The sequence below is a fragment of the Macrobrachium nipponense genome, chromosome 27 (genome assembly GCF_015104395.2).
Source record: "Macrobrachium nipponense isolate FS-2020 chromosome 27, ASM1510439v2, whole genome shotgun sequence".
NCBI lineage: Eukaryota > Metazoa > Arthropoda > Malacostraca > Decapoda > Palaemonidae > Macrobrachium > Macrobrachium nipponense.
Window position 1 is genome coordinate 24,417,303 of NC_087216.1, and position 25,678 is coordinate 24,442,980.

The 25,678-nt window shown below is 38.2% G+C and overlaps 2 protein-coding genes across 2 annotated transcripts in view; one reads left to right on the forward strand and one right to left on the reverse strand.

The window, feature by feature from the left end:
- LOC135200629 (ataxin-3-like) overlaps positions 1–25,678 on the reverse strand; it is a 237,658-nt gene that overhangs the window by 157,368 nt on the left and 54,612 nt on the right. The window lies entirely within an intron of this gene.
- The window catches only part of LOC135200933 (histone-lysine N-methyltransferase SETDB1-like), a gene marked incomplete at its 3' end in the record, with an annotated part of 46,333 nt that continues 23,134 nt past the window's right edge, over positions 2,480–25,678 (forward strand). Inside the window, 13 exon segments of the mRNA XM_064229711.1 lie at positions 2,480–2,711; positions 5,018–5,495; positions 7,113–7,610; positions 9,399–9,730; positions 10,732–10,880; positions 18,098–18,255; positions 19,573–19,728; positions 20,108–20,205; positions 20,392–20,448; positions 20,766–20,942; positions 21,566–21,792; positions 22,103–22,302; positions 22,698–22,894. Of these exon segments, the coding sequence (XP_064085781.1) occupies positions 5,276–5,495; positions 7,113–7,610; positions 9,399–9,730; positions 10,732–10,880; positions 18,098–18,255; positions 19,573–19,728; positions 20,108–20,205; positions 20,392–20,448; positions 20,766–20,942; positions 21,566–21,792; positions 22,103–22,302; positions 22,698–22,894 (2,469 nt within the window).

Here is a 25,678-nt window from a genome sequence, read left to right on the forward strand (position 1 = left end):
ATTACACGGTTCACGTTGCTAGGTCGTCATTTTTTTGCTGTCATTGATACGGCTGCCGGCTGCCGTACCAATATCCAGTTCGTTAATATATTATAAATTTACAGAAATACAAATATTTACACAGCAGTAATAGGTTATAGTGTAAGGACAACGCTTTATCCGCAAATTCCTCTGTACATAATTCTACAATCCTTTGTTCTTACTTCCCTCCTTGAGAGCGTTCAGCGGGCTTTCCGCCAATGTATATATCATATAAGATCATGTTTTGTATGCTTTTATATTCTAAGTTATATGTCTCGCAAGAAACCACAAATCGGCTATCGCCGACTCATTTTTACTTCTCTCGCTGGTCGGATACCACATTTCCGCCCCCGCACGCTGTATATTTGTTTATTTCTTATCTGTAATAAAAATTCTTCGGGCTGCTCTTGAGCAAGAGCCCGTGCCGGCATAAGCCAGCTTAATCTTAAACAAACAAACAACGTAATAAAAATCAGTACACTTCTACCTGCCTCTTTGTCCACTCCTCACAATACTTTTCTGCTCTTAATTTATGTAAAAGCTTCTATTGATGTGTTTTGCATATGTACTCGTTCTTTTGTATTTAAAGACAAAGACTGAGTCTGCCAACGTTTTGTACAATTCCATTAGAATTTATATTGCGCCAAGTCCAGAAATAATCTGCAATTGAATGATTTGCTGCTTCGTTCACTCTTTGCAATGAAGGAACTTTGATAGATTAACGGTCAATAGGCCTATAATCTTACCTAAAAGACACTAAAACTATCTTTATGAACAGAATTACGTTTCTGAAGCAAAATAAACTTCAATTACTTAACATGGTTCAATCTTTCACTATGTCTTATTTTGACAAACACTTTTGATCGGCTTGGCTTCGTCATCATAAAAAAATCTCTAATACTTTGATAAATTAATGAAATGTCTCTATTTAAACGATATAAACTCTCTGTTAAGACAGCAAAACGACTATCATCATCTCACGTATAAGATTGCATCTTTGAAACTAAGTATATATGAATCATAATTAAGAAAAAAACAATTCACAGCAGTATACAGAAAGTCGTATATGAAATTTGATTGTATATACAAGTAAAGAAATTTACTAAAAGCAGCACACGTATGATGTTTTGTACAAGTAATATTGATTTTTATTTCACATAGGATTAATCTAAACCACTAGACCTATCTGTGATCTAAATCATCATCAGTTCTTATATACAGGCTACTTCAAGAGTCGCCTGTGCTGGCTAATATAGGCCTACTATATCTTAACTTAAAGCAAAAATAAAATGCTTATAGTCGTCAAATGAGTATGTTTTTACTTTCATAAGTGTGAATTTATTATATTTAATTTAAATTTAGACTGAATCTTCCACTCTCTTTACATTTCAGTAGTGTCATTTCAGTCATCAAATAATCTGGCAATCAGAATACTATCTGATTTAGGGCCATATATTGAACCTGAAAATTACTGAGAGAGAGGAGAGAGAGAGAGAGAGATTGAGAGAGAGAGAGAGAGACGAGAGAGAGAGAGAGAGAGAGAACGAGAGAGAGAGAGAGAGAGAGGAGAGAGAGAGATGAGAGAGAGAGTTTGGGGCTGGATGGCTTGGTAACAGAGATAATGATTACATTTCGTTGCATTTTACATATAAAAAAAAAGTATAAGAGCATGATGAACGAAAATATAAAAGTATGATTTTCCACCATGAAATCAAACGTAAATAAAGCTTATGTAAAATCCACAGACGACTATACCATTTTGAAGTAATCAATCAATCAAATTCGCTGACGTGCAGCACAAAGACCATCGTTGGCCATGGTGCTTTGTTATTGTTTATCTATTTTGTCAAGACGCGCAGATATATACACAAATATTTTAAAACGTGCAACATTGTCCGGTTTAATCAACAAAACATTAATTTCCCTTCGATATTTTACGTCATAGGAACAAATTTCCGCGGATTTTAATGATTTTCGTCACAGCGCAAAAAGAAGACCGCAAATCTCACGCGCCATTTAATTTAGTGTCGAGCAGGTCGGAGGAGCTGTCATTTTAAACGAAAATACTGACTATATATACTTAACGAAATATTAATTGCATAATTAATATATTGAGTATTTTAGATACATTGAAATCACCATATACGCACACAAAAATATGTAAAAGAATAATATTCGAAAGATAAGTAGGCAGGAAACGTCATGATATGAACCTAGTCTCAAGGACGACAATGAATACATTATACGTATGAGTAAAATAACGCGTAGATTATATATTTAGATGTATGAAATACGTTAATATTTTATGTATAAATACGTAATTCATTTAAAAATTATTAGAGAGAATGAGGAATGCTACCTATAGGGAACAATGAATACGTAGTATATGATTAAAATCACGCGTAGATTATACATTTAGATGCGTGAAAGACGTAAAATTTTCTATGAAAATAATTCATTTATTTAAAAATCTGTCAAGAGAGACGAGGAAAGCTATAGGGACTCACCTACATAGGCCTAATTCTATCGAAAACGTTTGCAGTGGCGGTGACTCAACGAAGTGAACCAACACGTCCGTCACGTATCCGCTTCGGTTTATCCAGTATGTTTTCTTTGGTGTCACTCGTAGTTCGCCATTTATTAGACGATTTCGCTTTGATAAATGACAATTGGAGCTATTAACGTCGTGGGTAAGTCGTGCCAATCGGAAATAAAAGCTGGTTTGGCTGGTGGTGGGGGGGGGGGGGGGGGGGGGGGGGGGGGGGGGGGGGGGGGGGCTATAGTAACTAGCTACCTACCTACATAGCTACTAGGCCTATGCTTCCGAGAGCAATCGGGACTTTATCTAATTTAGGCTTTTGTGTTGTTTAATTGTACGTAATTATTCGTTTTATTACCACAATTTTTTGTAATTCATTGTTAATTGACCAAAATTGACCAAATTTAGGCATTCAATTTTTGGACAAACGTTTTATTATCGCAGGTCAGGCTAGGGTAGGCCTATTGACTGCGTACGATCCCAGTAGGCTGATGGTAGTGTAACTTAATCCAAATTGAATCTTTTGTGCTTTTTTATAACATTAGGATAAATGCTCTAATGCATTATTTAGGCATCAAGTGTAGTACAGGCTAGCCTAAGCTAACCTACTCTGTTACATTTTAATAGTAGGTAGGCCCACTGCAGGTTAGGCCTAGGTGCACGAACGTTCTTTGAGATTCAACGTCACGTTTAGGGATGTCCAGTGGAGGCATATAACCCCCCCCACCAAATCCCTGGGCCACATCACGGCACACTACGTCAGGCTACTAGCCTAGGTTAAAGTTTGGATGTATCCATGCCGAAATAGGTATATTAGCGTTAGGCCTGTGCTGGCTGCGACACATGGATATAGATCTACTCTATGAAATTCTTATAATCTTCATTTCCCGTCGGAACTTCATTACTCGATTTTTTACCATATCTTTCAAATCTTCATAAAAAAATATATATTCTATAGCCTAGGTTTAGCTACATTGGGTAGATGACTGAATGGCAACATAGCAGCCATCTCTCTCGGAACGCAGCCGCTTCCTGAGAAAGTGCTTGAATTATGCCATTATTTTGTAATTTAAGAGAAAACACTTAGTTACTTCGGGAGGAGCGTAGGGGTCTCCTTGTGCTGCCTGGATAGGCTACAACTCTTGACTGATACACAACGGCAGCAAATTCAAGCACTTTTTTGGGAAGGTGACCACGTTCTGGGATTGATGGCTGCTATGTCGCCAATCGGTCATTTACCTTAATTCTTGCAAACTATAGTACCTATTTCTCACAATAAAAAATAAGATACATGCAAATATATTTGAGGATTTTTTTTAATTTTCAATTTTGCAAAATGGACTTAAGGACGTTTGATCCCCAGGGGCTAGTACCAAGCACAGCAAACTATATTTGATTCCCCAGGGGTGAATACTAAACACGGCAAAATAGTATATTTGACCCCCTAAGGACGAGGACTAAACACTGCAAAATTAGTACTAACCCTCTCGGAGTTGGAGGTTAGACTGGAAATGAACTCTTACCTCAAATTCATCTGCACTTCTACCATTACATACTTATTTTAGTACGTACTCTGTTAGTCTAGGCCTAATTTCGTTGAGCTTTATGCGCGATGATGCTTGTAAATCTTCCTACCTAAGCTATTGACGTCAGCGTGCATTAGCCTAGGCAGGCTTAGCCTAGATTTTGTAGGCTTAAGTAAAAAACATCAGTCTGTATATATATAGAATTGTATAGGGATACTTTATTTTATATGGGTTGGTGGATTATAAGATTATCTGCATATTATAAAGTTTTTTTTTATCTTAGTCATGGGTGTTAAAGTTGATTCTAGATTTTAGTCAGTGCGTTTTAGGTTAGGATCCTCTGTAGTAAATTTTTGTTCAGGGTAGGACGTTAGCTGTTAAACGATCGATCGTAAGTGTGTGATGTACACAGGCTAGTCTAAAGATGTCATAGCATCCCAGAATTTGACTGATTTCAATGTAAAATGGAACCAGTTTCCAGGAAAACTATAGATTGGAACTCGGAGTATCAGTCAGTGCAGTTTGGTGAAACCTGCACACTCCATCTTTCTCTTTTAGTTTGTGATTATATTTTAATTGGTCATGTTGTACTGTTAATTTGGAAAATAATTGTTAATTGATAATGTACCTTATTGTTTATGTAGTATTTAGCCAGTGCTAATAATTTCTTGGAGGGCATATTTGTCAATGTTTCATGGCCCTCGCATACAGTTAAAGATAAGGAGCTCAAGAATAAGTCATTCCCAGGCATAAAACAAATATAGGAGAGTACTCAGCTGATATTTAAGTCTGTGTGAAATGTATTTGAATTATTTTTCCCCCTTAACTTTACGAATATCATGCATAAATTTTCATTCAATGTAAAACAAAATGAACCTAATTTATTTTGAGATTTTGCCTTTTAATAATCTCCATCTGTTTCTCATTTCAGTGTTCAAGAGGAGACTTATTACTTGGTGAAATCTGAAGACCAGTAGTGACTTTTTTGAAGATTCCTTGCTTAGGGTAATATTTTGTGCAAAATGAAATTTCATCAGGAATTGTGCATAGTTACAGATTTCCTTTTTATTTAGTTTCATTTTTTAATACCAGTTGAAAGTGATCGTTTAGAGGAAATGGTACATTATCATGTTTGACATGATACTATATATGCCGAAGGTACGATACTTTTGGCTATATATAGCCAACGATGGTTTCATATTGTGCCGTTTTTGGTTGCGGAAATAATTCAGAGCGTGAAGTAAACAAGTCCTATTTCAAAATCCCTCGCGTGACCCAAAATGGGAAATCGAAAGAAAGCGTCTTGTCGCAGCTGAGACAGGAAGCTTGGATCTCAAGTCTGTCTTCCTCTAATCTGAATGCTGAGGATTTGAAGGCCTATAGAGTATGCTCAGATCATTTTGTCAAAGGTAAGGGATTTACAGTTGGTGTAGTGATTGCTGTACAGTAGTAAATGAAATTTGGTCCCATGAAAGTACAAATAGTAATTGCTTTACTAAGCCTTTTTTTTTATTTGGTTTTGTCAGATCAGACGAATTCATGAATCAGTGGTGTATAATAATTAAATGAATCAGTGGTGTATAATAATTAGTAATGCAATAGATATTTGTATGTAACTATTTGGTTGTTAAGTTTTGGAATGCTTGCAGGTGTGTAATATTTGATCATGTGCATTGATGCATGAATGATCAGCCAGAATTTTTTATTTTTTTTTTTTTTTTTTACTCTACCGGGGATGATACAAGTCTACTAACCAGAGATTGTTGCACTTATGTACATCCAGTCTTCTAGAACTTTCCTTCAGTTTTACCATTAAGTTTTCTTATTCCTGCTGTGGTATCTGATAGGCTAGTTCTGGTAATTTTTTGAGGCTATTACCTACTGTAGCTTAGGATTTAGGTTGAATTATTTTGAAAGTCAACTCATCCCTAGCTGGTATGCAACTCAGTGTACACCAGCACAATCTTAATGAAATTTCTGATGATGTACTTCTTGTTTGAGCTTTTATATTACAAGAAACAAAGTGGTTGGCACGCTTGATCTCTCATAATGTAACACTTTCTGACAGGAATACTCTCTCTCTCTCTCATTTAGTTGCAAAGAGTATCACTTCACCTTGCTTACAGTAACCTATGCAGTTATAATGTTAGCTGTGTATCCTAAATTTCTGTCCACCATATACGTATACACATGTTCAACCAATTACTATCTGTTGTCTATATGGTCTGCTTCACACGTATATTTCTGTGTTGTGTTGATCAAATCACAGTAATCGGAAGCTTATGTTCCTAATTAAATAAGGAAAATTGGAGCAAGACTTCATTATAGATGCTGGACAGCTAAACTGGCAGAGATCTGAGGGAATGGATAGAAAAGTAATGGCCAGAAAGCTTTGCAGCTGGGCACTGAAGGGGTACTCACAGAGCCTTAAGTACTGTACTATTGTCTTCAGTGTGCCATGTAAGACACACTGTAAGCAACACTCCACTGTGAAGTGTTCATGTAAGTTCCTTCATAAAAATAACACCCATACCACAAAGTTTTACAGATGTTTTTTTCCAGCAAAACATGGGATTTTTTTTTTATCAATTTATATTCACCCTTGATGGCCACCCTTTGTAAGCTTGTAGTTAGAAGAATGCTTAATGAATATCAAGTAACTTTAAGAGTGTATCTGAGATGTCAAGACATGATATGGATATTACATATATACAGTATGTAATGGATAACAGCTCAACCAACAAAATTCTTTAATGTTCAGATGAATGTTTAAATATAATTTTTTTATGTAATTTTTGGGACCATTTTTCACTGTCTAAAATTCTTGAGTTAGTGGAGTTTGATGCTCAGTTTTTGTACTACATGTACTATGTTTTGTATGGGATACTTATTAAGGTATATGTACGTAATTAGAAAATATGAATAAAAATTTGAATATAATTTGATTTTCTGCATTATAAAATGTACTGTAATTTAATTGTTGATGTATTAATTTAAGTCGGTTTGCTTATTTATTTTTTTTGCAGGGAAGCCATGCAGATTGTATGATGTAGATAATATAGACTGGGTTCCAACTCAGAATCTTGGTGAAAGACTAAACTATATCCGTATTAGAACGAGAAGCCCGGAGCCACAGAGGGGAATAGTGCAGAAGACACCAACTTCAGATTGTTATGTACTCAATAAGGAAACTACTACAGATTCCAACTTTGGACCTACGTTTAAGGACAGTGTACACAGTGTTTTAAAAGAAAACAATTCCCCTTTTCTTGGTGTGGCGGAACATAGTAGAACGCATTCAAAGGTTGTTTCAGTTGTTCCGGAAGGCTCTCAGTCAAGCAATACACACTGTAAGGAGAGTTTTGATAGTTCTGGAAAGACGTTGACACATTCTGTCCTTAGCACGCAAGACATTCCAAAGAAAAGATCGCACTCAAAAAAAGATCCGTCTTCGAAGGGAAGTGGTCCTTTTATTGCATTGCATCTAGAGGATCACTCTTATACAAAAACTGCAGTTGAAGGAGGTAATTAATTAGATGAGATTTTGCAATTTAGACAGAATCTTATTTAATATAAGCTACCATTGCTGAACTATCCAAAATAATTGCATATCAGATTCTATGTAAGAACATGTAAATTAAGTGACCATTGTAAACTTTTTCAGGTTCACCTTTCGTTACCTATGTTGTTAGGATTACTATTCTTCTGGGACTCTGACCCTTTCATTTTGCTAGGGAATAAGAGGAATATATCATCTTTGATCAGACAAATTCATCTTAGATTAATGCTGCTCTTCTAAGTAAATCAGTTCTTTCCTTTTTATCGTGTTGTTTCTGTTTTGCTTATCATGGCTAGAAAACAGAGATTGGTTTACAATTTTTTTTTTTGAAGCGGTGGACATCATGCCTCATTATTCATAGAAGTGTAACACCTAATCTGGCTGAATGGGTGGAAACACTTATACCAAACACGGCTCTGAAGTATTTGGTCCAGTTTTGATAAAATGACAGACTGCCAAGTTATGGAGTGTCCTTCATTTCTCTCTCTCTGATCAGGCTAGGGAAGTATGGACCAAGGAGAAAAAGTGGGAAAAAAATGCATCAGAGTTTAATTTATGCATTTTGAGAAATTTTTTACCCATTTATATATGAAGCAGCCTAACATTTTACGTATGTTTACTATGTGCTTCAACACAGTTAGTCATAAAAGAAATGCTTTTTCTGCCAGATGTGTATTCTGCGACTAGGGTGAAGTTCTCATGTATACGTATTGCAAGCTGCAATTTCCAAGGTTGGCTGACACTTCACAAAAGTGTGCATGTGGTCATATTTTCCTTCCTCAGTGCCATTCACCTTGGGAGTTCCACTCTGTATAATCTCATTTATTGTAGGTAGCCAGGTGGTCGAAAATTTTGCAGTTTTAAAGCCCAATAGTAGTACGTACAGCTTTACGTATAGAGATAATTAGGCTCCACCAAGTGGTGCACACTGCAGTTGCTTGATGTTGCCTTTTGGAAGTTTTTTTTTTTTTTGGAAGTTAGCACTTTGGCCAAGTATTGTACTGCATACCACTTGGACATATTTTGGTATAGACTACTGAACATAGACCCCTGAGCAGTCATAGTTTTAGCTCAGCATTTGATGTTGTATTAATTGGCTGTAAACCAGTCTTAAAAAATGTAGATAGCCAGGAAGTTTTGCTTTGTACTTTTGCATAAGGAGAGTGTGTCAGTTTTGATACCACCCTGGCTTTTCATTTGAGAGACCAAGGCTTGATACTGCTGGAAGATCACATCACAAATTGGAGAATGCAGAGACAGGGTGTCCAGAGGCTAGAAAGTAGATCAAAATCTGAAAGACCAAGAGGGCTTTGTCATGTGAGCAGAAGGGAAAAGGAGCAGGAAGTTAGAAAAGTGTAGCTGTAAAATTACTTGACAAAAAGTAGCATGAAAGTGCAGAAAATCATGAAGGAAATTCATAGACGAAGACCTGTGTTGCAGAAATTGTAAACAAAAAAACTTGTGAACAGCACATTATGCCTTTGGATAGATACAATGAAGATCTGATTTAAAAACTGTGATTATGATGGTGATGTATTTTAATTTAGTTCTCCTCTTTGTATGCTTTTCTCTTTTGCACATTATATTCTATTCTTTTAGAACATACCAGGTTAGTTAATGGCTTTTTCAACTTAATCTTGTGAATATGCACATGTACTTTCTAAATATGTAATGATAATGGTGGAGCTTTCATGAACACATGCTGACTTCCGACATGGTGATCTTTTCCATAATCTCCATAACTTACTTTCAGATTTAAGTGACACAGACAGCTCCCGTACTATATCGGCTGCTTCAGACAGCTCCTGTACTTTGTCAGCTGCTTCCCCTCCTTGCTACTATTCAAGTGAGAGTGATGATGAGTATGTTTTTCTACCTGCTGCTTCAGTCATTATTCCTGAAGATGAATCATTGCTTGATAAGGAGGCTTATGTACTGGTAGTAGATCCTGATCCGGTTTCAAGTGAAGACAGCAGCTTGCTTCGTGGTGGGAAGAAGGAATTGTCACCTGATGAAAGTGATTTGTCTGATTGCTTAACAAGTTTCCTTTGTGCCATGGAAGTTATTGAAATTTCAGATGATGAGGCAAGTAGATTATGGTTATTCCTCTGATTAATGATTAATTTTCTGATCTTATAGGATATGCCAGCTTGCTACATGTCTAATGATTCATATGTTTCCTTTCATGCATCACTGCTGTAGTGGTTTCTTTGTCTCATCATTTCCTCTTGATGTTTAGATACCATTTTGGTTTTTGCTCCTCATTCCTTGGTAGGTGTTGTCTTATACACATGCCCTACAATTCTTGCAATGCCGTCGGTTGATGGGCGTGATAAATGTCATCTTAACAAAGGCACGGATTTAAAACGGGCGTAAGATCTTGCCAAAACAAGGATAAAAAGTACACAGTGATTTTAATCACTTTTGTTGAATGTTTACTGTCATGGCAATATGTATACTGATTAGGATGTTTGTAGGCCCCACACACTCTTATTTCAGTAGTTTTGGTTAAACAGAGAGAGGTGTGGCTGTTTTTTTGTGTTTACATGATAAAAAGCTTGTGATATTAAAATTGTATCATGTCTGTAGACAGGCAAATTAAAATTTGAAATCTCACTATGGGTAACTATTTTTTATCTTCATTTTTTAATGTACATTGCATTCATGCACAGAGCATCCCTTCATACTCAAACCATACTGATAGGGATTTGTTGTATGAAAAAACTGTTCTTGTTACTTGGTGCTGAACAAAAGAATCAATATGAGGTAAATGAAGTCTTCTTTCTGTATTTTCTATTACTGTCTGTTACTTCTTTCAAATGAACACCATATTCTTTAGAAGCTTGAATTTCAATTTATTGGTTCCTTTGGTGGGCTTGTACCATATGAATAGGGATAATGCTCTGAATAATAATAATAATAGTAATAATTTTATAGTGTATAATTCTGTTGGTGAATGGAGTCTGTGATGAAATGCTCTTCTCAGGGCACCCTGAAACATACTCTCGTGGGTTCTTTTAGTTTTTGAAATTATGAATGTGTACAGGATGCTTTGTTGTCTTTTCATAACAGATCATTCTTTACAGAATGTTGTTGAGGAAGTTCCTAAGAAGAAGCCATCTGGTGGTGTAAAACGTCCTTTTCGATGCATCAATTCTGAATGTAGAACAGAAAAGGATTTGCTTTATGCCAAGCTGTTCGTTCGTCGGCATTTTGGTGTCCCTCCGTGCACAAAGTAAGTGTCTTTCAGATCACCTCAATTGTTTCATTTTTAATATAGTGCAGGATTGAATCTCATAATGAGAGATTAGTATCTGAGATTCCATTAGCTTACATATAGATTTGGCATGATTTAGATGTGTTAAATGCATTTAATTTTTCCTAAAAATGAATAAAACTTAATTTTAGTATACAAACCAAGAACATATACTGAATTTCCCTGGTGTCTGACCCACATTTTAATTTTCATCAAATGTTTGTAACACAGTATTTACCTGGGTTGTCAGGTGAGACTCACTGGGTCTTACAGCACATGTGTACCACTCACAAGTTGGTAACTGGCACTGTTCTTCATTCATTGAGGGTTTTTCCTAGTGCATGTCTCTGACAAAATGAAATGGTGCTGTGGTAGTAGGGTTGGTATGAAATATTAGTTTGTTCATGAAACTTACCTGTCAGATATATATATAGCTGTATTCTCCGACGTCCGACAGAATTTCAAAACTCCCGGCACACGCAGTGGGCGGCCAGGTGGTTAGTTACCCATTCCCGCCGCTGGGAGGCGGATATCAGAATCATTCCCATTTTCTATTCAGATTTTTCCTCTGTCGCGGTAGTGAAAACACCTGTTTCCATACCTCCGCCTAGGATTTTGAAACTTCATTAGCCGCTTAAGTATCCTACTTATTTTTTTGAATGATTGACTTGGATTTGTGGCTAGGCATACGCTATCTATAAATTATAAAATTTTTTCAATTGCATATGATGTCTGAATCTAGGTAGCCTAGTTTCAGATTTTGTGTCTGCAACGGGTTAAGGGGAGGCTACCGAAACCTTCGGTAGACACTCGTTTAGTTATACATGACGTTTACATGTTTTCTTTGTTGAGAGATCAATGTAATTAGTGTAATGTTGACTGATTCCGAAAGAGACGTATGATTCGTATGTACGCAAATTAGAGCGTGATAGAATCAGGAGGTCTTCCTCCACAGTAACAGAAGTTAGGATAATGAACTACTAACCTCCCAGTAGACTTTATTTTGCCTAACCCTGTGGTATGGCTTACGGGCCTAGAGGAAGTTCTGTGAGAAGTAATGCCCTTCTATTATTGTGGATTACATCAAGTAAGCTTGAAAAAGTGCTCGCTCTCCAATCAGTGTTGTGAGTGTAGTGATGTTGATTTTGCCCCTAGTGTTGTGGAGGGGGCGTCAGATCGGTCCTATAACGCCTCTAGGTCTAAACCTCTGTCGGACTCCCAGGACCAGGGAGGCGGGGGCAAGTTGAAAACCGAAGGAGGGTTACGGGAACCCCCCCCCCCCACCGATCTGGCGTCCCTTCCCTTCGGCAGGATAAGGCTGCCAAAGATCGTGCACGTGCACGAATCATGAAAGATTGCTTCTCGTCCTCCGAGGCGTCCTCCCCGCAAGGTTGGAGCTCTCGGAAGGACTCGCGCCCTCTAAGAAGTCTTTAGAGAAGAGGACGCTTCACGTCCCTCTCTCTCGTCAGGAGGGAACGTCAGATCCGCCCCATAACGCCTCTAGGCCTGGACCTCTGTCGGACTCCCAGGACTAGGGAGAGGGCATGTCGAAAGCCGAAGGAGGGTTACGGGGAACCCACATCGATCTGGCGTTCCCTTCGGCTTGACTTAATATCGATAAGCGTGACAAAGACGCAAAATGTCGCCACAGGCGGCTGTCGTCTTGGTCAAGAGATTAAAAATGTCCTTAAGGCAGGACCCTCACAAGGACGCCTTTCGAGACATTCAACGCTCTATCGAGAGGAAGACTTCGTTTGCACTCCATCTAGACTGAAAGGGAGAGCTGGGATCTGGTACGAAACAGGAGAAGAAGCAGGATTGAAAGCACCGTCTTCTTCTCAAGGAGATTTCGCCAATTTGGTGGACGCTCCAAGGAGGTCTTATTTGTCATCGGCTAAGGTTTCCTCCTCCCCTCATGGCGTTATGTATACGTTATGTGACGTTCGCTTTACTACGAAACGGGATATTGTTCAAGCTCATAAGATTTGACGTCCGGCAAGCTGATTTGCATAGTCAAACAGCTCGCCAAGACGCATCTTACTCGTCCCTAAGGGACGCTCTGTCAGCGGACAGAGATGACACTGGACAGACTATCCTAGTTTTCGACAGGAGAAGGGCAAAGAATTCCTTGCATACCCAAGAACACACAGGCGTCCTTTTAAATGCCCTTCTGCAGTGTCGATGAGCGTGCAACAAAGACGCAAGATGTCGCACAGCCGGCCGTCGTTTTTGTCAAGAGTGGCGAACGTCCTGAAGACTACGTCCTGATGACGATCACCGTACTTATGCTTAGGACGCTCGCGTTTCATGAGCGGCTCTCCCCTCGCCAGGAAGCCTCTCAAGTTACTCGTGTTGACGCACGTCATTCACTATGACGCTTCCCTTGATGTTCGTCGCTCTTCTATTCCGGACGCTCTTCAAGACGCTCAAGAATGCAATCAGGACGTTCGGCAAGCACCTCGCGATGAGCCTTTCGGAACGCTCGGCGTTCCTTTTTTGAGCGCGTGTCTGGATATGTTCATTTGCATTACTAAGACGCAAAATGTTGCAAGACGCTCGACGTCATAAACATTGATAAGCTTTTTGGAAGACGCTCGATGTCTTACACATCTGGACGCTCGCCAGGACGCTAGCGAGGACGCTCGCCAGGACGCTAGGCGAGGGACGCTTTGAAGACGCTCGGCATCCTACACGTCATGCGAACTCGGTAGAGCACTTGCCAGGACGTTCTTCAGAACGATAGGCGTTCCTACGCATCAAGACGTTCGGCAGGATTCCTGCAAGAACGCTCTTCAAGAGGGCGTCGTCGAAGTAGAGGAAGGAGTTTTGGTCTCGTCAAGATGTCTACTTCTCTTTCTACGAAGGGAGCGTTCAAGAGAATCCATCACTTGATGAATTCCAGGAAAAACTGTAAGCAGATTTCGGTGGGGTCATAAAACGCCTCGTCTGCTTTCGGGATTGCGCTGCCGAAGGGGAACATTAAGGTCCTTCCTGTCGTAAGCCCAGTCTCTAATCAGGAATCCTACCCCTTCCTCGATTTCTGCGGGAATCGGAAGGCTATATGCTCGAATTCCTGGATTACTTTCCGTCATGCAATTGGGTTAGTTCTCATTGACAAAGTTTCTTAATAACATTTTATCGCATAAGCGGATAAGTAACAAAATTTCGAAAGAGCTCTCATTCATTAGTCAGAGGCTCATCCAGGAAAAAGACTTATAGACTACGTCCATGAAGCAGGCGGCCACCGTCTTTGTTAGAAGGTAACGAAAGTCTTTAAGGCCGTCTTGGAGACGATAGCCTTACGTCTTCCTATAGGGCTCTCACACTTCAGGAGCAGTGTGCGGCTCTCCAGGACGCTTTTCGGGTGGCCTTTCAGATCTTATGTCAAATATCATAAGAAGCTTGAACTTTCCTTTTCGATCTTCGGTTCTCACTTGAGGATTTCCATTTGAATAATATTATTCCTTTTCTTGGCAAAGAGAATGAAGACAGTCGATTTCCATTCTCTCTCTCTTCCTCGTCGAGGAAAGAATGTAGTAGAGAATTATATGTTCAAGTGACTGCAATACTTAGGTATTTTAACTTCGCGTCATATTACTAATGTAAAGTTCAAGTCATATACGCATATCGTGGGTTACCTCTACAGATGGCAACCGAAAGGACTGTTATTTTAAGTGTATTTTAATCGGTACTTCCTGCAACTTCCAGGAGTTTCGGTGTAAGGACAATGCTTGAAGGTATTGTTACAACAACACCAACTCAGCTTCTGCATGTAGCGAATTATGTTTCGCTTAAATATGCCTGCTTGAGAATTTTCTTATGATCGATAATAGTAACGAACCTATTCCTTCGTAGAAGAGAGTAGCTGGTAACTCAGGCAGAATAGTGCGAAACGAAGAGGTTGCTGTCATTGTGGAGACGCAGTATATTTAATCGGTACTCCCGGCAACTTTCCAGGAGTTTCCGATTTAACATTTGGTTAATTAAGCGTAATGTTACGACAACACAAAATCAGCTTCTGTATTAGCGAATTCTGTTTCGCTTAGATATGCCAACTTGAGAGTTTCTGTTCAAATAATGGAAAATCTATTCCTTAGATGAATAGAATAGCTGGCAACTCGGCATAAGACTGCGAGAAGAACATAAGCTGCTGCCTGTAACTGTCACAGTGTCTCACACTGTCACCAACTCAGTGTTAGGTAGCTCGTTGTACTGCTCAGTCGGTTACGTCTCTCTCTCCCGCGGGATTGATTTACGAACCGTATCTCTGCCCTACAATCATGACTTTCGCCTCGGGTTGAGGGGATTTCTGGTAATCATGAATAAACGACTTCCTTTTGCTAAGAAATTTTCAACAGAGATATCTCTTTAGACATGTTCGGCGCTGCTTACCGCACTGTAACAGAATTCTGTACGAGGTCTACCGCAGCATAGCACTATAATAATGCTCTCCTGCTTATGCAAAGCGCAGCCTTATTAGGGAAGGAAGCATGCTTAGTGAGGGAATGGATGAGTCTGCTGGGGACCATTTCCTCGCTGGAGAAGCTTGTTTCCCTGAATAGACTGCAATTCAGACCTCTACAGTTTTTCCTACAGGAGAACTGAAATAACATCAAAGATCAAAGATAGAGATAATTCTAAACGTCTCCTCAATGGGTTTAAGGATCACCTCAGGTTGATAATGAGAGGGAGCCAGGCATCCGGACAGAGGTCCTGGCACAATAAACTCTAAAAGAATTGGAAGCAATTTGGTTGGCTCTCCAGTTCCTCGAAGAGTGAGGTTTGGTTCGAGTGGTCCAAATCATCTCAGATAATTCCGCAGCTCTCTCATATCCCAAGAAAAGAGAGATGGTTATCGGCATAGGCACAGAACGTAACGATCCTTAAGAGGTTCGTTACACGATTGCACGTCCGTGCGGATCTTCTCGATCGACGGCAGCAACTACTGACGTTTGACTTTTGAGTAATCCTCGCTTAGAAGTATGTCGAGAGTTGTGGAGACTTTGGGGACGTCCTTTCGTAGATTTGCAATATTGAAGACGAAGAAGCCTCCTCTACGTTGCGCCCTTATTCTCGATCCGAGAGCGGGGCGGTAGCAATAGACGCCATCCTATAGTATGGAATGGGGATAGTTGGTTAGCCCTTTTCCCCTATTCAAAAGCTTAGGAAATGTAATAAGATAATCGCTGGCGTCAGAGGGAGTGAGAAAGACGCTGATCGCCCCATGTTGGCCTTCGAGAGGCTGGATTCACAGAGGTCACGTCCTTCAGAGAGCACTTTCCAAGGACCCTTCCCGAGAGAATCGGTCTACTCTAACAGCCTCACTTCGAGAGGTACCTAAAATCTCTCCGATCTGAGTCTGAATGCGTTCAGACTGTCAAGAAGCGAGAGGATCTTCAAGATTAATTGCAAGTCTCATTTGCCAAAGCAAAGCAGTGCTGCATATTTTGCAGTGTACCAATCGGAGTGGGCCGTTTCTGGACATAGTGGGCAGGAAGAATGACTGTTCCTCTACCTCTGACCTCTGTGGGAATGACTTTACCCGCCTTCCCATTCCGTCTGAAAGTAATGGGATAAGCTAACAGTCCCAACGATTGTAGAATACGGAAATATGTTGTTGACGGCCTCTAGGCTCAGAGATTCGGATCTGTCAAACAACAAAGCCCTTCACGATCTTTGAGGTCCTGCGGAAATCTTGATGGAACTTAGACGTAGTCTGAAGTTCTTGATGTCAAAGCATTTCGAACCTCTCCTTTCTGTAAACTTAATACACGTGACCAGAAAGGCTAATTTTCTAACACTCTAGCTACGGAAATGAGGTTAGTGAGGTTTTAGCCATCATCAGAGGTTTTTTTTGGTCTTTAGAGGACATAATTCGGTGTCCTCTAAGCCTTCCGTTCTTTGCTAAGAACGAAAACCCGTCTAACCCTTGGCCCAGAGGCCTGGAGATCAAGGGGATGGCACAAATTATGGGCAAGAGCCACAGAGAGTCCTGTGCCCTGTCGGGGCTCTCAAGTTTATCTTGATAAAACTAAAGAAAGTCAAGGTCATTCGGACAATCTGCGTGTTCCGTAAAAAGACCAGACTTGCCCATGTCGAAGAACGCCCTGGCGTTATTTTTAAGGAGTCTTTCTAAGAGGCTCATTCGTCATGTTTGAACAAAGATTTGAAACCTTTTTTAAAGTAAATGCTCACGAGGTAGGGAGGGCGCGGCCTCGGAAGCATTTTCCAAACAGAGCATGACACTCAGTAATATCCTGAGTGCCACGTTTGAGCGAAGCAACTCTGTGTTCGCTTCACACTCCCAAAAAGACGGGATGTGAAGACGACATATGAGATCTGCGAGTCGCTAGGACCCATACATATCCGTAGAAATATTATTGGAGGCAGGAAAGCAGCACGAATCCTATCCTATAGAAAAAGGGATAGGTGTGCTTTTAACTTTGAAGGGTTGGTCGCTTGAGGCGCTTTCCCTTTCGTTAGCCTAGAAGTTATGGGACTAACGTTCGATAGGGTTAGGTCGGTGGTGGTTTTAGCTTCGTTGCCCTCACAGTATGGTCAATATGGTCTAGTCACATTGTGGTCACCCGCCCCCGTTGGACAGATCATCTAGAGCGCACCAACTACACAGGTCACTACCTTGCTGGCAACTTAGTAAAGCAAAAGCAGACTTCGGTGACAGTTACAAGCAAGAAGTCAGCTATGCTAACAGGTAAGGAATCAAGATGTCAATCATCTGCACTTGAGGTGTTTCCTAAATCCTTCTATTCTGTCCCTTCCCACCTCCAATGGTGGGATTCAGCTATATATATATCTGACAGGTAAGTTTCATGAACAAAATGTTATTGTTATGATACAATAAAGTTTGTTCATACTTTACCTGGCAGATATATAATTAAGTTAAACCCACCCACCCTCCCCTCAGGGGACAGTGGTATAAACAAAAATCTGAATAGAAAATGGGAATGATTCCTGATATCCCGACCTCCCAGCGGCGCGGGAATGGGTACTAACCACCTGGCCGCCCACTGCGTGTGCCGGGAGTTTTGAAATTCTGTCGGACGTCGGAGAATACAGCTATATATATCTGCCAGGTAAGTATGAACAAACTTTATTGTATCATAACAATAACATTTTCACATTTCATGTTTAGAAAGAAAATTTTGTTTCAGTGGTTTTCTTATCTTTATTTAAAGGAAGAGAAAAGTATGCCTGAGATGTTTTGATATTGCCAAGCAAGAACAGGACCAACTGGTTAAAGTGGTAGAGTCTGGACAGTTACTTCTAGAAGAGAAATTGCCTCCTCCAAAGACAACTGTTGTTCTGACAGATTCAGACTCAGATCCTTCTGAATGTAAGTGGTTACACCGTATTTTGTACACAGTCACAGTTTGATGTGCTGTAGTATATATATTTTAATAGGAAAATGAAAACACTGGTTTGTCCAGTATTATATGAATGATGTAAAAAAAGTGATGAACACACAAACACATGAGTGAGGCCTGTTTGGTATTGCTACAATGCAGAGCAACCCAGAGCAGGTCACTGTCTGGTCACCACACGCTTAGAAACTACTTCCAGTCTTTTCATCACTTACGGCACTGTAAGACTGAAACAATGTTAAGAGTGCGAAACATCCACCATAACCCAGAACCAATTTTTTTATGAATATATTTGGAAAGTGCCTTAAGTTCGGACCGACGTAAGTTGAGTCCAGTGTAACCCAGGACTGCCTATTGGTACTTTTACAACCATGTCAAATTATTCTTTTAAAGCTTCTCTTCTGATAATATTATCCTAAGATACTACATATCTCGAGTTACATTTGTTTCCTCATAGGGATAACCTGATAACTTTGTGCTAGTACTTGAATGAAGGCTGATTACGCAATGGAGCAAGGTAGATTCTAAAAGAGTTAGACAGATGAGTTTGAAAAGAAAATAGGAACTTATAAAAAAATAAAAGTTTAGACCAATGTACTAGTTGAGAGTTGAAGGGAAACTGCAGTACAGCTGCATAATGGCCGAGTGAAAGGCACGAATGTAAATTTTAGAGTGCATGTGTAAGTGATTGCTGGTGATGTAGGATAAGCAATTAAAAAGTTGAAGATTATAGACTCTTATTGGATGGCATTAAGTAGGGGGTTAGTGCCTGAGGTGCACTATAGGCATTACTTAGCTTCTTAACAGTGTCCCTTTGGTGGCCCCTAGCTGCAATGCATTGCATTCCTTTTGACTGTTTCTTTGTTCATATCCGCTTTCATCCATCGTACTGTCCAGCCTCTCCTAACAATTGTTTCCTTCTGCTACACCTTTAAAACTTTTTTACTCTGTTTCAATTTCAGTGCTGAATGTTTCAATTTCAGTGCTGAATGACTTCATAGGTCCCACCTCTTGGCCTTTGGCCTCAATTTAATAGTATTCCAATTCTACTGGTAAAATGGCTTAGTATGGTGATGTTTGTAATTAAGTGATAGACAAATTTATATGTATGTATATGTGTGTGTAAGTTTGGTAAATGTGTAAATGGTTCCTAAGTTTATAATACCATTTAGTGAAGAAACGTGATTGGAGTAATTGCTATTACCTTGAGGTTAAATGATCTAGTGTCTCTTCCAGAAAAAATGTATTTTAAATCTTAACATTGTTAACAGCTGAATCACTAATTCCAGATGATAGTTCTAGTGAAGGATCAGACTTGGAAGTGGAGTGTGACGAGGGCAAGACGGTGGAAGAGACCATCAAAAGTATCATGACCGATCTACAGTTAGACAAACAGATCAGTCTGGGAATCTCCCACCTGGATGAACGACTCAAAGCTGTTGAAGGTTTGGCTTTAATAGTTTTTGCATGATCATGAATGCTGTTTTAACTGATATTTTTGCCTTGTAGGATCTATATATGTACTGTAATCAATTCAGTATTCATCAACTTTATGCAGTAAATATTCACAAATAAGTGTGTATTCACACAATGTTAATATCTGATATACCAGAATTAATTATTTAGCCTTTATTAGAGTCACATATTTAAAGAATAGATTGTATGAAGGTCCTGTAGTAAGGAAATTGAGTTTATATGAGGCTTTATATACCAACTTCCCGGGTACCACGATATAAATACTGTACAGTGTGATGAAACTATACACCGCAGTAGGTTTTTTGTTATTAGATTTGTTTTAGTAATGTTACTTCCTTACTTCTATAGAGGGTTTTGAGAAACATGCAGACGAATATGCATCGATTGAGAAAGAGCTGGACAAGGTTCGCAAAGAATTCTATGATAACTTCCGCCCAGATATCATGGTGAGTTTAACAAATGTTGCAAATTATACTTTATTTTTGTTTGTATGGTTTGTATGGACAAACTTTTGTGGAATAAAAACAATTTTACAAACAATCTCTTACCAATTCATTGTTAATACATTATGAGATTTTCATGTCTTTTATATTTACTGTATGTTTTTCTCATGCAGTTTTTTTCTTATTTAGTGGCTACCCTCCATTGACATTGGTGAATCTGGTATAGTCATCCATCAGCCAGATGGGGTGAGTAGAAAGAAAGGGTAATTAATGTTTTAATATTAAATTTGCATTTTATTTCTTAATAGTTGTCTTTTGTTGATATGTCATGAGTTTGATGGCACAACTCTTTGTCAGTGTTTGAGCAATTTCATAGACAGAAGATTGAGAGATCATGATTGTGACTGGAGATTCTTGCTTGTACAAGTACTAGCTTATAAAAAAGACTGTTAAAAAAAAAAGCAATTTTGTTATATTTTTTATATATTGCTATCAAGTAATATTAAGCAATGAAAATATTTAGCAAAAGTAAAGTCATATCTGGTGAAATTTGACCTTTTCAGACATCAGAAGTTATTGCTGAGAGTTCCGTTTATACTCCAATGGAGAACCTACCTCCCGTAGGACCACTTAACCGATATGAGCTGAAACCCAATGAAATGTGCTTTTGCATGAAGTATTCTCTTTTTGCGAGATGGGTTCAGGCGCAAGTCGTTGAAGTAGAGAAACGTGAACCAAAGGTAAGTGTGTTTTATTTAAGTCAATCTGTGCCAATGCTGGCATTTTTATGGCTAAAATTAAGATATTGAATGATCACTTAAAGGATTTTTACTGACTATAAAGTCTATGTTAATGTACAAAGGAACTTTGTGTATATTAACATCAAGAATTTGGTTAGGCCAGATTTCACTATGTCAAGAAAAGTTGTTGTAATTGAAGCTAGAGATTTCTTCAAACATCCAGTCATGGTTCAGTTAAATACATTACAAAAAAATACTAGCTTTATAACTAATCTGCAAAGTTTAATTGTGCGATGTTAAAACTCCTGTGCTGTAAATAAATTCTGGTCACATACTCTAAACATAAGAGATGTGGAAGATATCTGTATACAGCAATAGCAGTTGATAATCAAGCCTTTAGATTGCCAAGCCAAATATGAAGTTCTTATATGATCTTAGAAAGAAATTTAGACTATCATCTTGACACAGTGTTTATATTTTTCTCTTGATTTGAGCATTTGTTGTATAGTTATATATTTCATTTGCCTTCTTATGAACGGCAGTATTTGGCATAAACTTTTATCATTTAACTTTCCCTATTTATTGTAATTCTAACATTACAAATTAGTTATCTTGCATTCCAGAACACACTGTATAAGATAAGATATAACCGTAATGCCAAGGGCTCTGGCACTCCACACGTCTTACCTGGACGACAGATAGCATATTATGATAAATGCTCCACTAGAATACCAGTGGGAACTCGTGTCATAGCCAAGTACAAAGACGAAGATCCCAAAAACTCAGCAGTTTCAGGGTCTTTTTATGTTGGTGTTCTAGCAGAGATTCCCACTGCAGCAAACAAATACAGGTAATTAGACACAGAAACACCTCAACTTAACAAACCTTATCGTAGCAGCCTTTTGTACTACTTATCAGCTGCAATATTATGGTTATTTTTTGCTGTGCTACTATTTTAGATGTCTGAACTTCTAAAGAAACCTCTTGATTTGAATATTAAGTGTAAAGTAGTATTGTGTCCTTGAATTACAGCTCCATCAACTTACGGTAATTTGATTTTACTGTGCGGCGCTGGAACAGATCTCCTGCTGTAAGTCAAGGACACTGTGTTTGACATAGTGTTAATTGTGATACAACTTCATCACTTTATTTTCTTGTAGGTACCTGGTATTTTTCGATGATGGTTATGCCCAATATGTCCACCACAATGATATTCGGGTTGTAACTGAAGCATCGGTATGTCCATGGGACGATGTTTCCTCAGACTCTCGAGAATTCATTAAAGAGTACCTGCAGATGTATCCTGAAAGGCCGATGGTGCGTCTGCAGAAGTATAACTTTGTCAAGACTGAATATAATGGTCAGTATCTAAATTTTAGTGTTTTTTGTTTTCAGTTTTCCTTTTGAAGGTTTTTTTCCTGTTGAGTTCAAATATTATTGTTATGGTTGTTTGGTTCAGTTTGTCTTCTGCAAATTTTAAAATACTGAAGGCATTGCTCAGCTTTTCTAAGGAAGCTTGGAGACTTCATTAACTGAAACATCTTGGTCCACTTTGCTACAAAAAATATTCTCCCAGATTTTTGTCAGTTTTAGATTTTTGTGCTTTGAAGTTTGTGAGTTTATTGCGTAATTAAAGTAGTTTTCCCTATTTCATCTTCTATAACTTAAATTAGGGCCTTAACCTTAAAAAAAACCTCCTATTTGTAATAATTAAACCTTTTATTTAACATCAGTTTTACGTGTTTGAAACCACAGGACGATGGTGGAGGGCCCAGGTGATGGAAGTTGATGGTTCTTTAGTCAGAATGTTTTTCCCTGTGGATTGCCGATCAGAGTGGATTTATAGGGGATCAACTCGACTTAGTCCGCTGTTCAACAAGAAATTAAATATACAGGCTCAGGCAGAACAGTTCAAAACCATACGAAGGAGAACAGCTGGACTACCAGGACGAGTAAGCTATTTAATTTTTTATGGATGGTCACACTCATTTAGGTTCTTCCTAGACTTATCAAGTAAAATTTTATATGATGAGAATTCCTTATAATTTTCTTAAAGAGAAACAAAGCCTTGGATTGTTACGCTATACTCTTTTAAATGGAGTTCAGAACCCTTCAGTGTCCCCTCTTGAAAGAAAATTCATCGCTTCATTTCAAATTGCCTGCAAGTCTGCAGCAAAGGAAGTGGCGTACATGGAACTGAAAGCGGTTCAAAGTATTGCCTAGTGTTCTTCTTCAAAGTGTTGTAGTAGCAGCTATTCATTGTTTCCCGATTTGGGAATTCGGCACTCATTAGTAGGGGAGCATATGTAATATGAGGCAGGTTTGTTGATGAAATATTGGTAATAGTTATATTCAACCAAGAAATACCTGCAGATGAATAAAAATGATGGTGGCACCCCTGATTCTTTTGCATATAATTTTGATGATGTCATCAAAATGGCCGTTGATCGTAAATATTACATTTAAATGAAATTCCTTATTTTTGGTCCAATTTCAGTGATTTATAGCTCATTTTAAAGGATATTTTATATACAACAAAAAAGGTGCCAACACATTTCTTTTGTAGAATGAAGGGTTTTTGAAATAAAAAGCTTTAAAGGTATTTTTTACTAGTTTAATCAATATAAATCATGATATCACTTTTAAATAGCAAACAGAATAATTATTTCTCTTCTAATACAGCTTCATTTTTGTTTTGTTTTAGAAGCTGAAATGTGAATGAAGGAAATTTTGATAAAAGGAAAATGGAAGATGTGGATGATGCAAGTATACCCTCTTCAGAAAAGAAAAAGAGGCGTACAATCGGTCTAAATGTTACTTTATGTTTACTATGCCATTCTCAACAAAAGAAACCTTGGTTGAAAATCCAAAATGTGCTGGAAAACTTGTTTGGAGTATAAAGATTGGAAGTGACTGTAATGATGAAAATTATATGCATTGAAGGACAAATCTGTCGAAGACTGACTGAAGAGCAATGTAAAATGACATCTTTCTTGCCATAAAAAATGTACCCACAACGGAATGCTAGAAAACTCCAAGAGGAATACAGAAAGAAGTGATATATAGTAAATGAAGAGGATGGCAGCAGTATTGCCTCAGAGAGTTTGAATAAAGGCCCCCACAACAAGATCATACTTCACTCAGAACTTCATAGTGCAGCTTGGATTCTCTTGTAACAAGCCTAAAACTAGAAACCATCCATTACATACAGTTTCAATTACAGGCTTAATTATAAAAAAAGAAATAAGAAAAGCAATACCCGAAGAACTTTCATCTTTTATTAAATGGTTGATAAAGGGGAAAAAAATATTTGACAGTACAGGTGTCAAAAGCAATCATTTACAATGAAAACCAGACTCTATTGCACAAACTTTAATGTATAAATACCAAACAGAAAGGCAAACTGCATGACTTTCAGAAAAAATTAGGCATACTTGTGAATTTCCCCTTGAAGTTGGTGTCTGTCTGACTATTCATTCTAAGACTCGAAGTAATAATTTGCATAAATCTGGCAGAAGCATTTACAAGCAAAGTATTAGGTAAATACCTGAAATAGGATGTTCTGGTACTTGCTGTAAGACGATGGCCAAAACTACCATCTCGGTCATTCTTCATGCCAAATTGTAGAATGGAAATTTCAATTGGTGATATATTTTCATCATTGGCCACTTTGAAAGCATCTGCTTTACCTGCATTTCATGGTCTTTCAGGCTGTGACACAACTGGTGCCTTGGTTGGTGAGGGCAAACTCTCTTACTTCTTGGCGCTAGTAAATCCTAATATTAAGACCTCAGGTTTGTTAGTTATGAAAAAAACAAATTAGTTACAAATTTGGTATATTTAATATAGCAACTAAGGAAGCCTTGGAAGCATTGGTGATACTTGGAAAAAGTGAAGAAATCTCTTTGATGAGGACTTTAGAGGAAACTTGAATTGAAAAAATTCATTTTACCAAGTATTTACAAAACCCAGGGGTTTCAAGTATAGAGCTTCAACGGTATATGTTTTCAAAGAAACAAGTACCTCGGGAAAAGCTACCGCCCACTAAAAGTGCTCAAGTACCTGCCCTTAACAGAGTAAATTAACAGGACATAATATGGAATAAGGATATTGATTCAAAACCAATACTCCCATTCCCCATTGGTCATTGATGGGACATAATTAACGGACAAATATTGCCAAGTGCCTGTGATTTGTCTTGTGCTCCTAATAATATCCTTCATCTAATCAGGTGTAACTGTGTAAAAAGTCTATGTAATCCCCATGCAAATGTTTAGCAAATAATTTACCATGTACAGAAATGTGCATATGTGAAGAAGGGAATGAGGAGCTTTGTAACAATGATACTAAATTTACATCAGAAATGATAGAGAGTAACTGTGAAGATGACTATAGTTATCGCATAGCAAATATTTTTACGTATTTCTTTTCATATACTTTATTTCTTAGTAACATTTTGGTAAATTATTTTTCAGTATTTTAACTTGTATAAAAATGTTTGATTTCCCACTGATATCATTCTAGCTATCGAGTGGCTTTGTTAATTTTTTAATATTCATCATATGATCAGTTAAAGAGAATCGTAAGAATTAACATTTATACATTACTTTAGTGATGCTGAAAGAAGTGTTTTTTTTTTTTTTATGTTCAGCATTTACCACTGGCTTCATCATGGCATTATTGATATTAAAAAATTACTAGTATTCTCATTCTTTCCTTTCAATATCATCATGAAC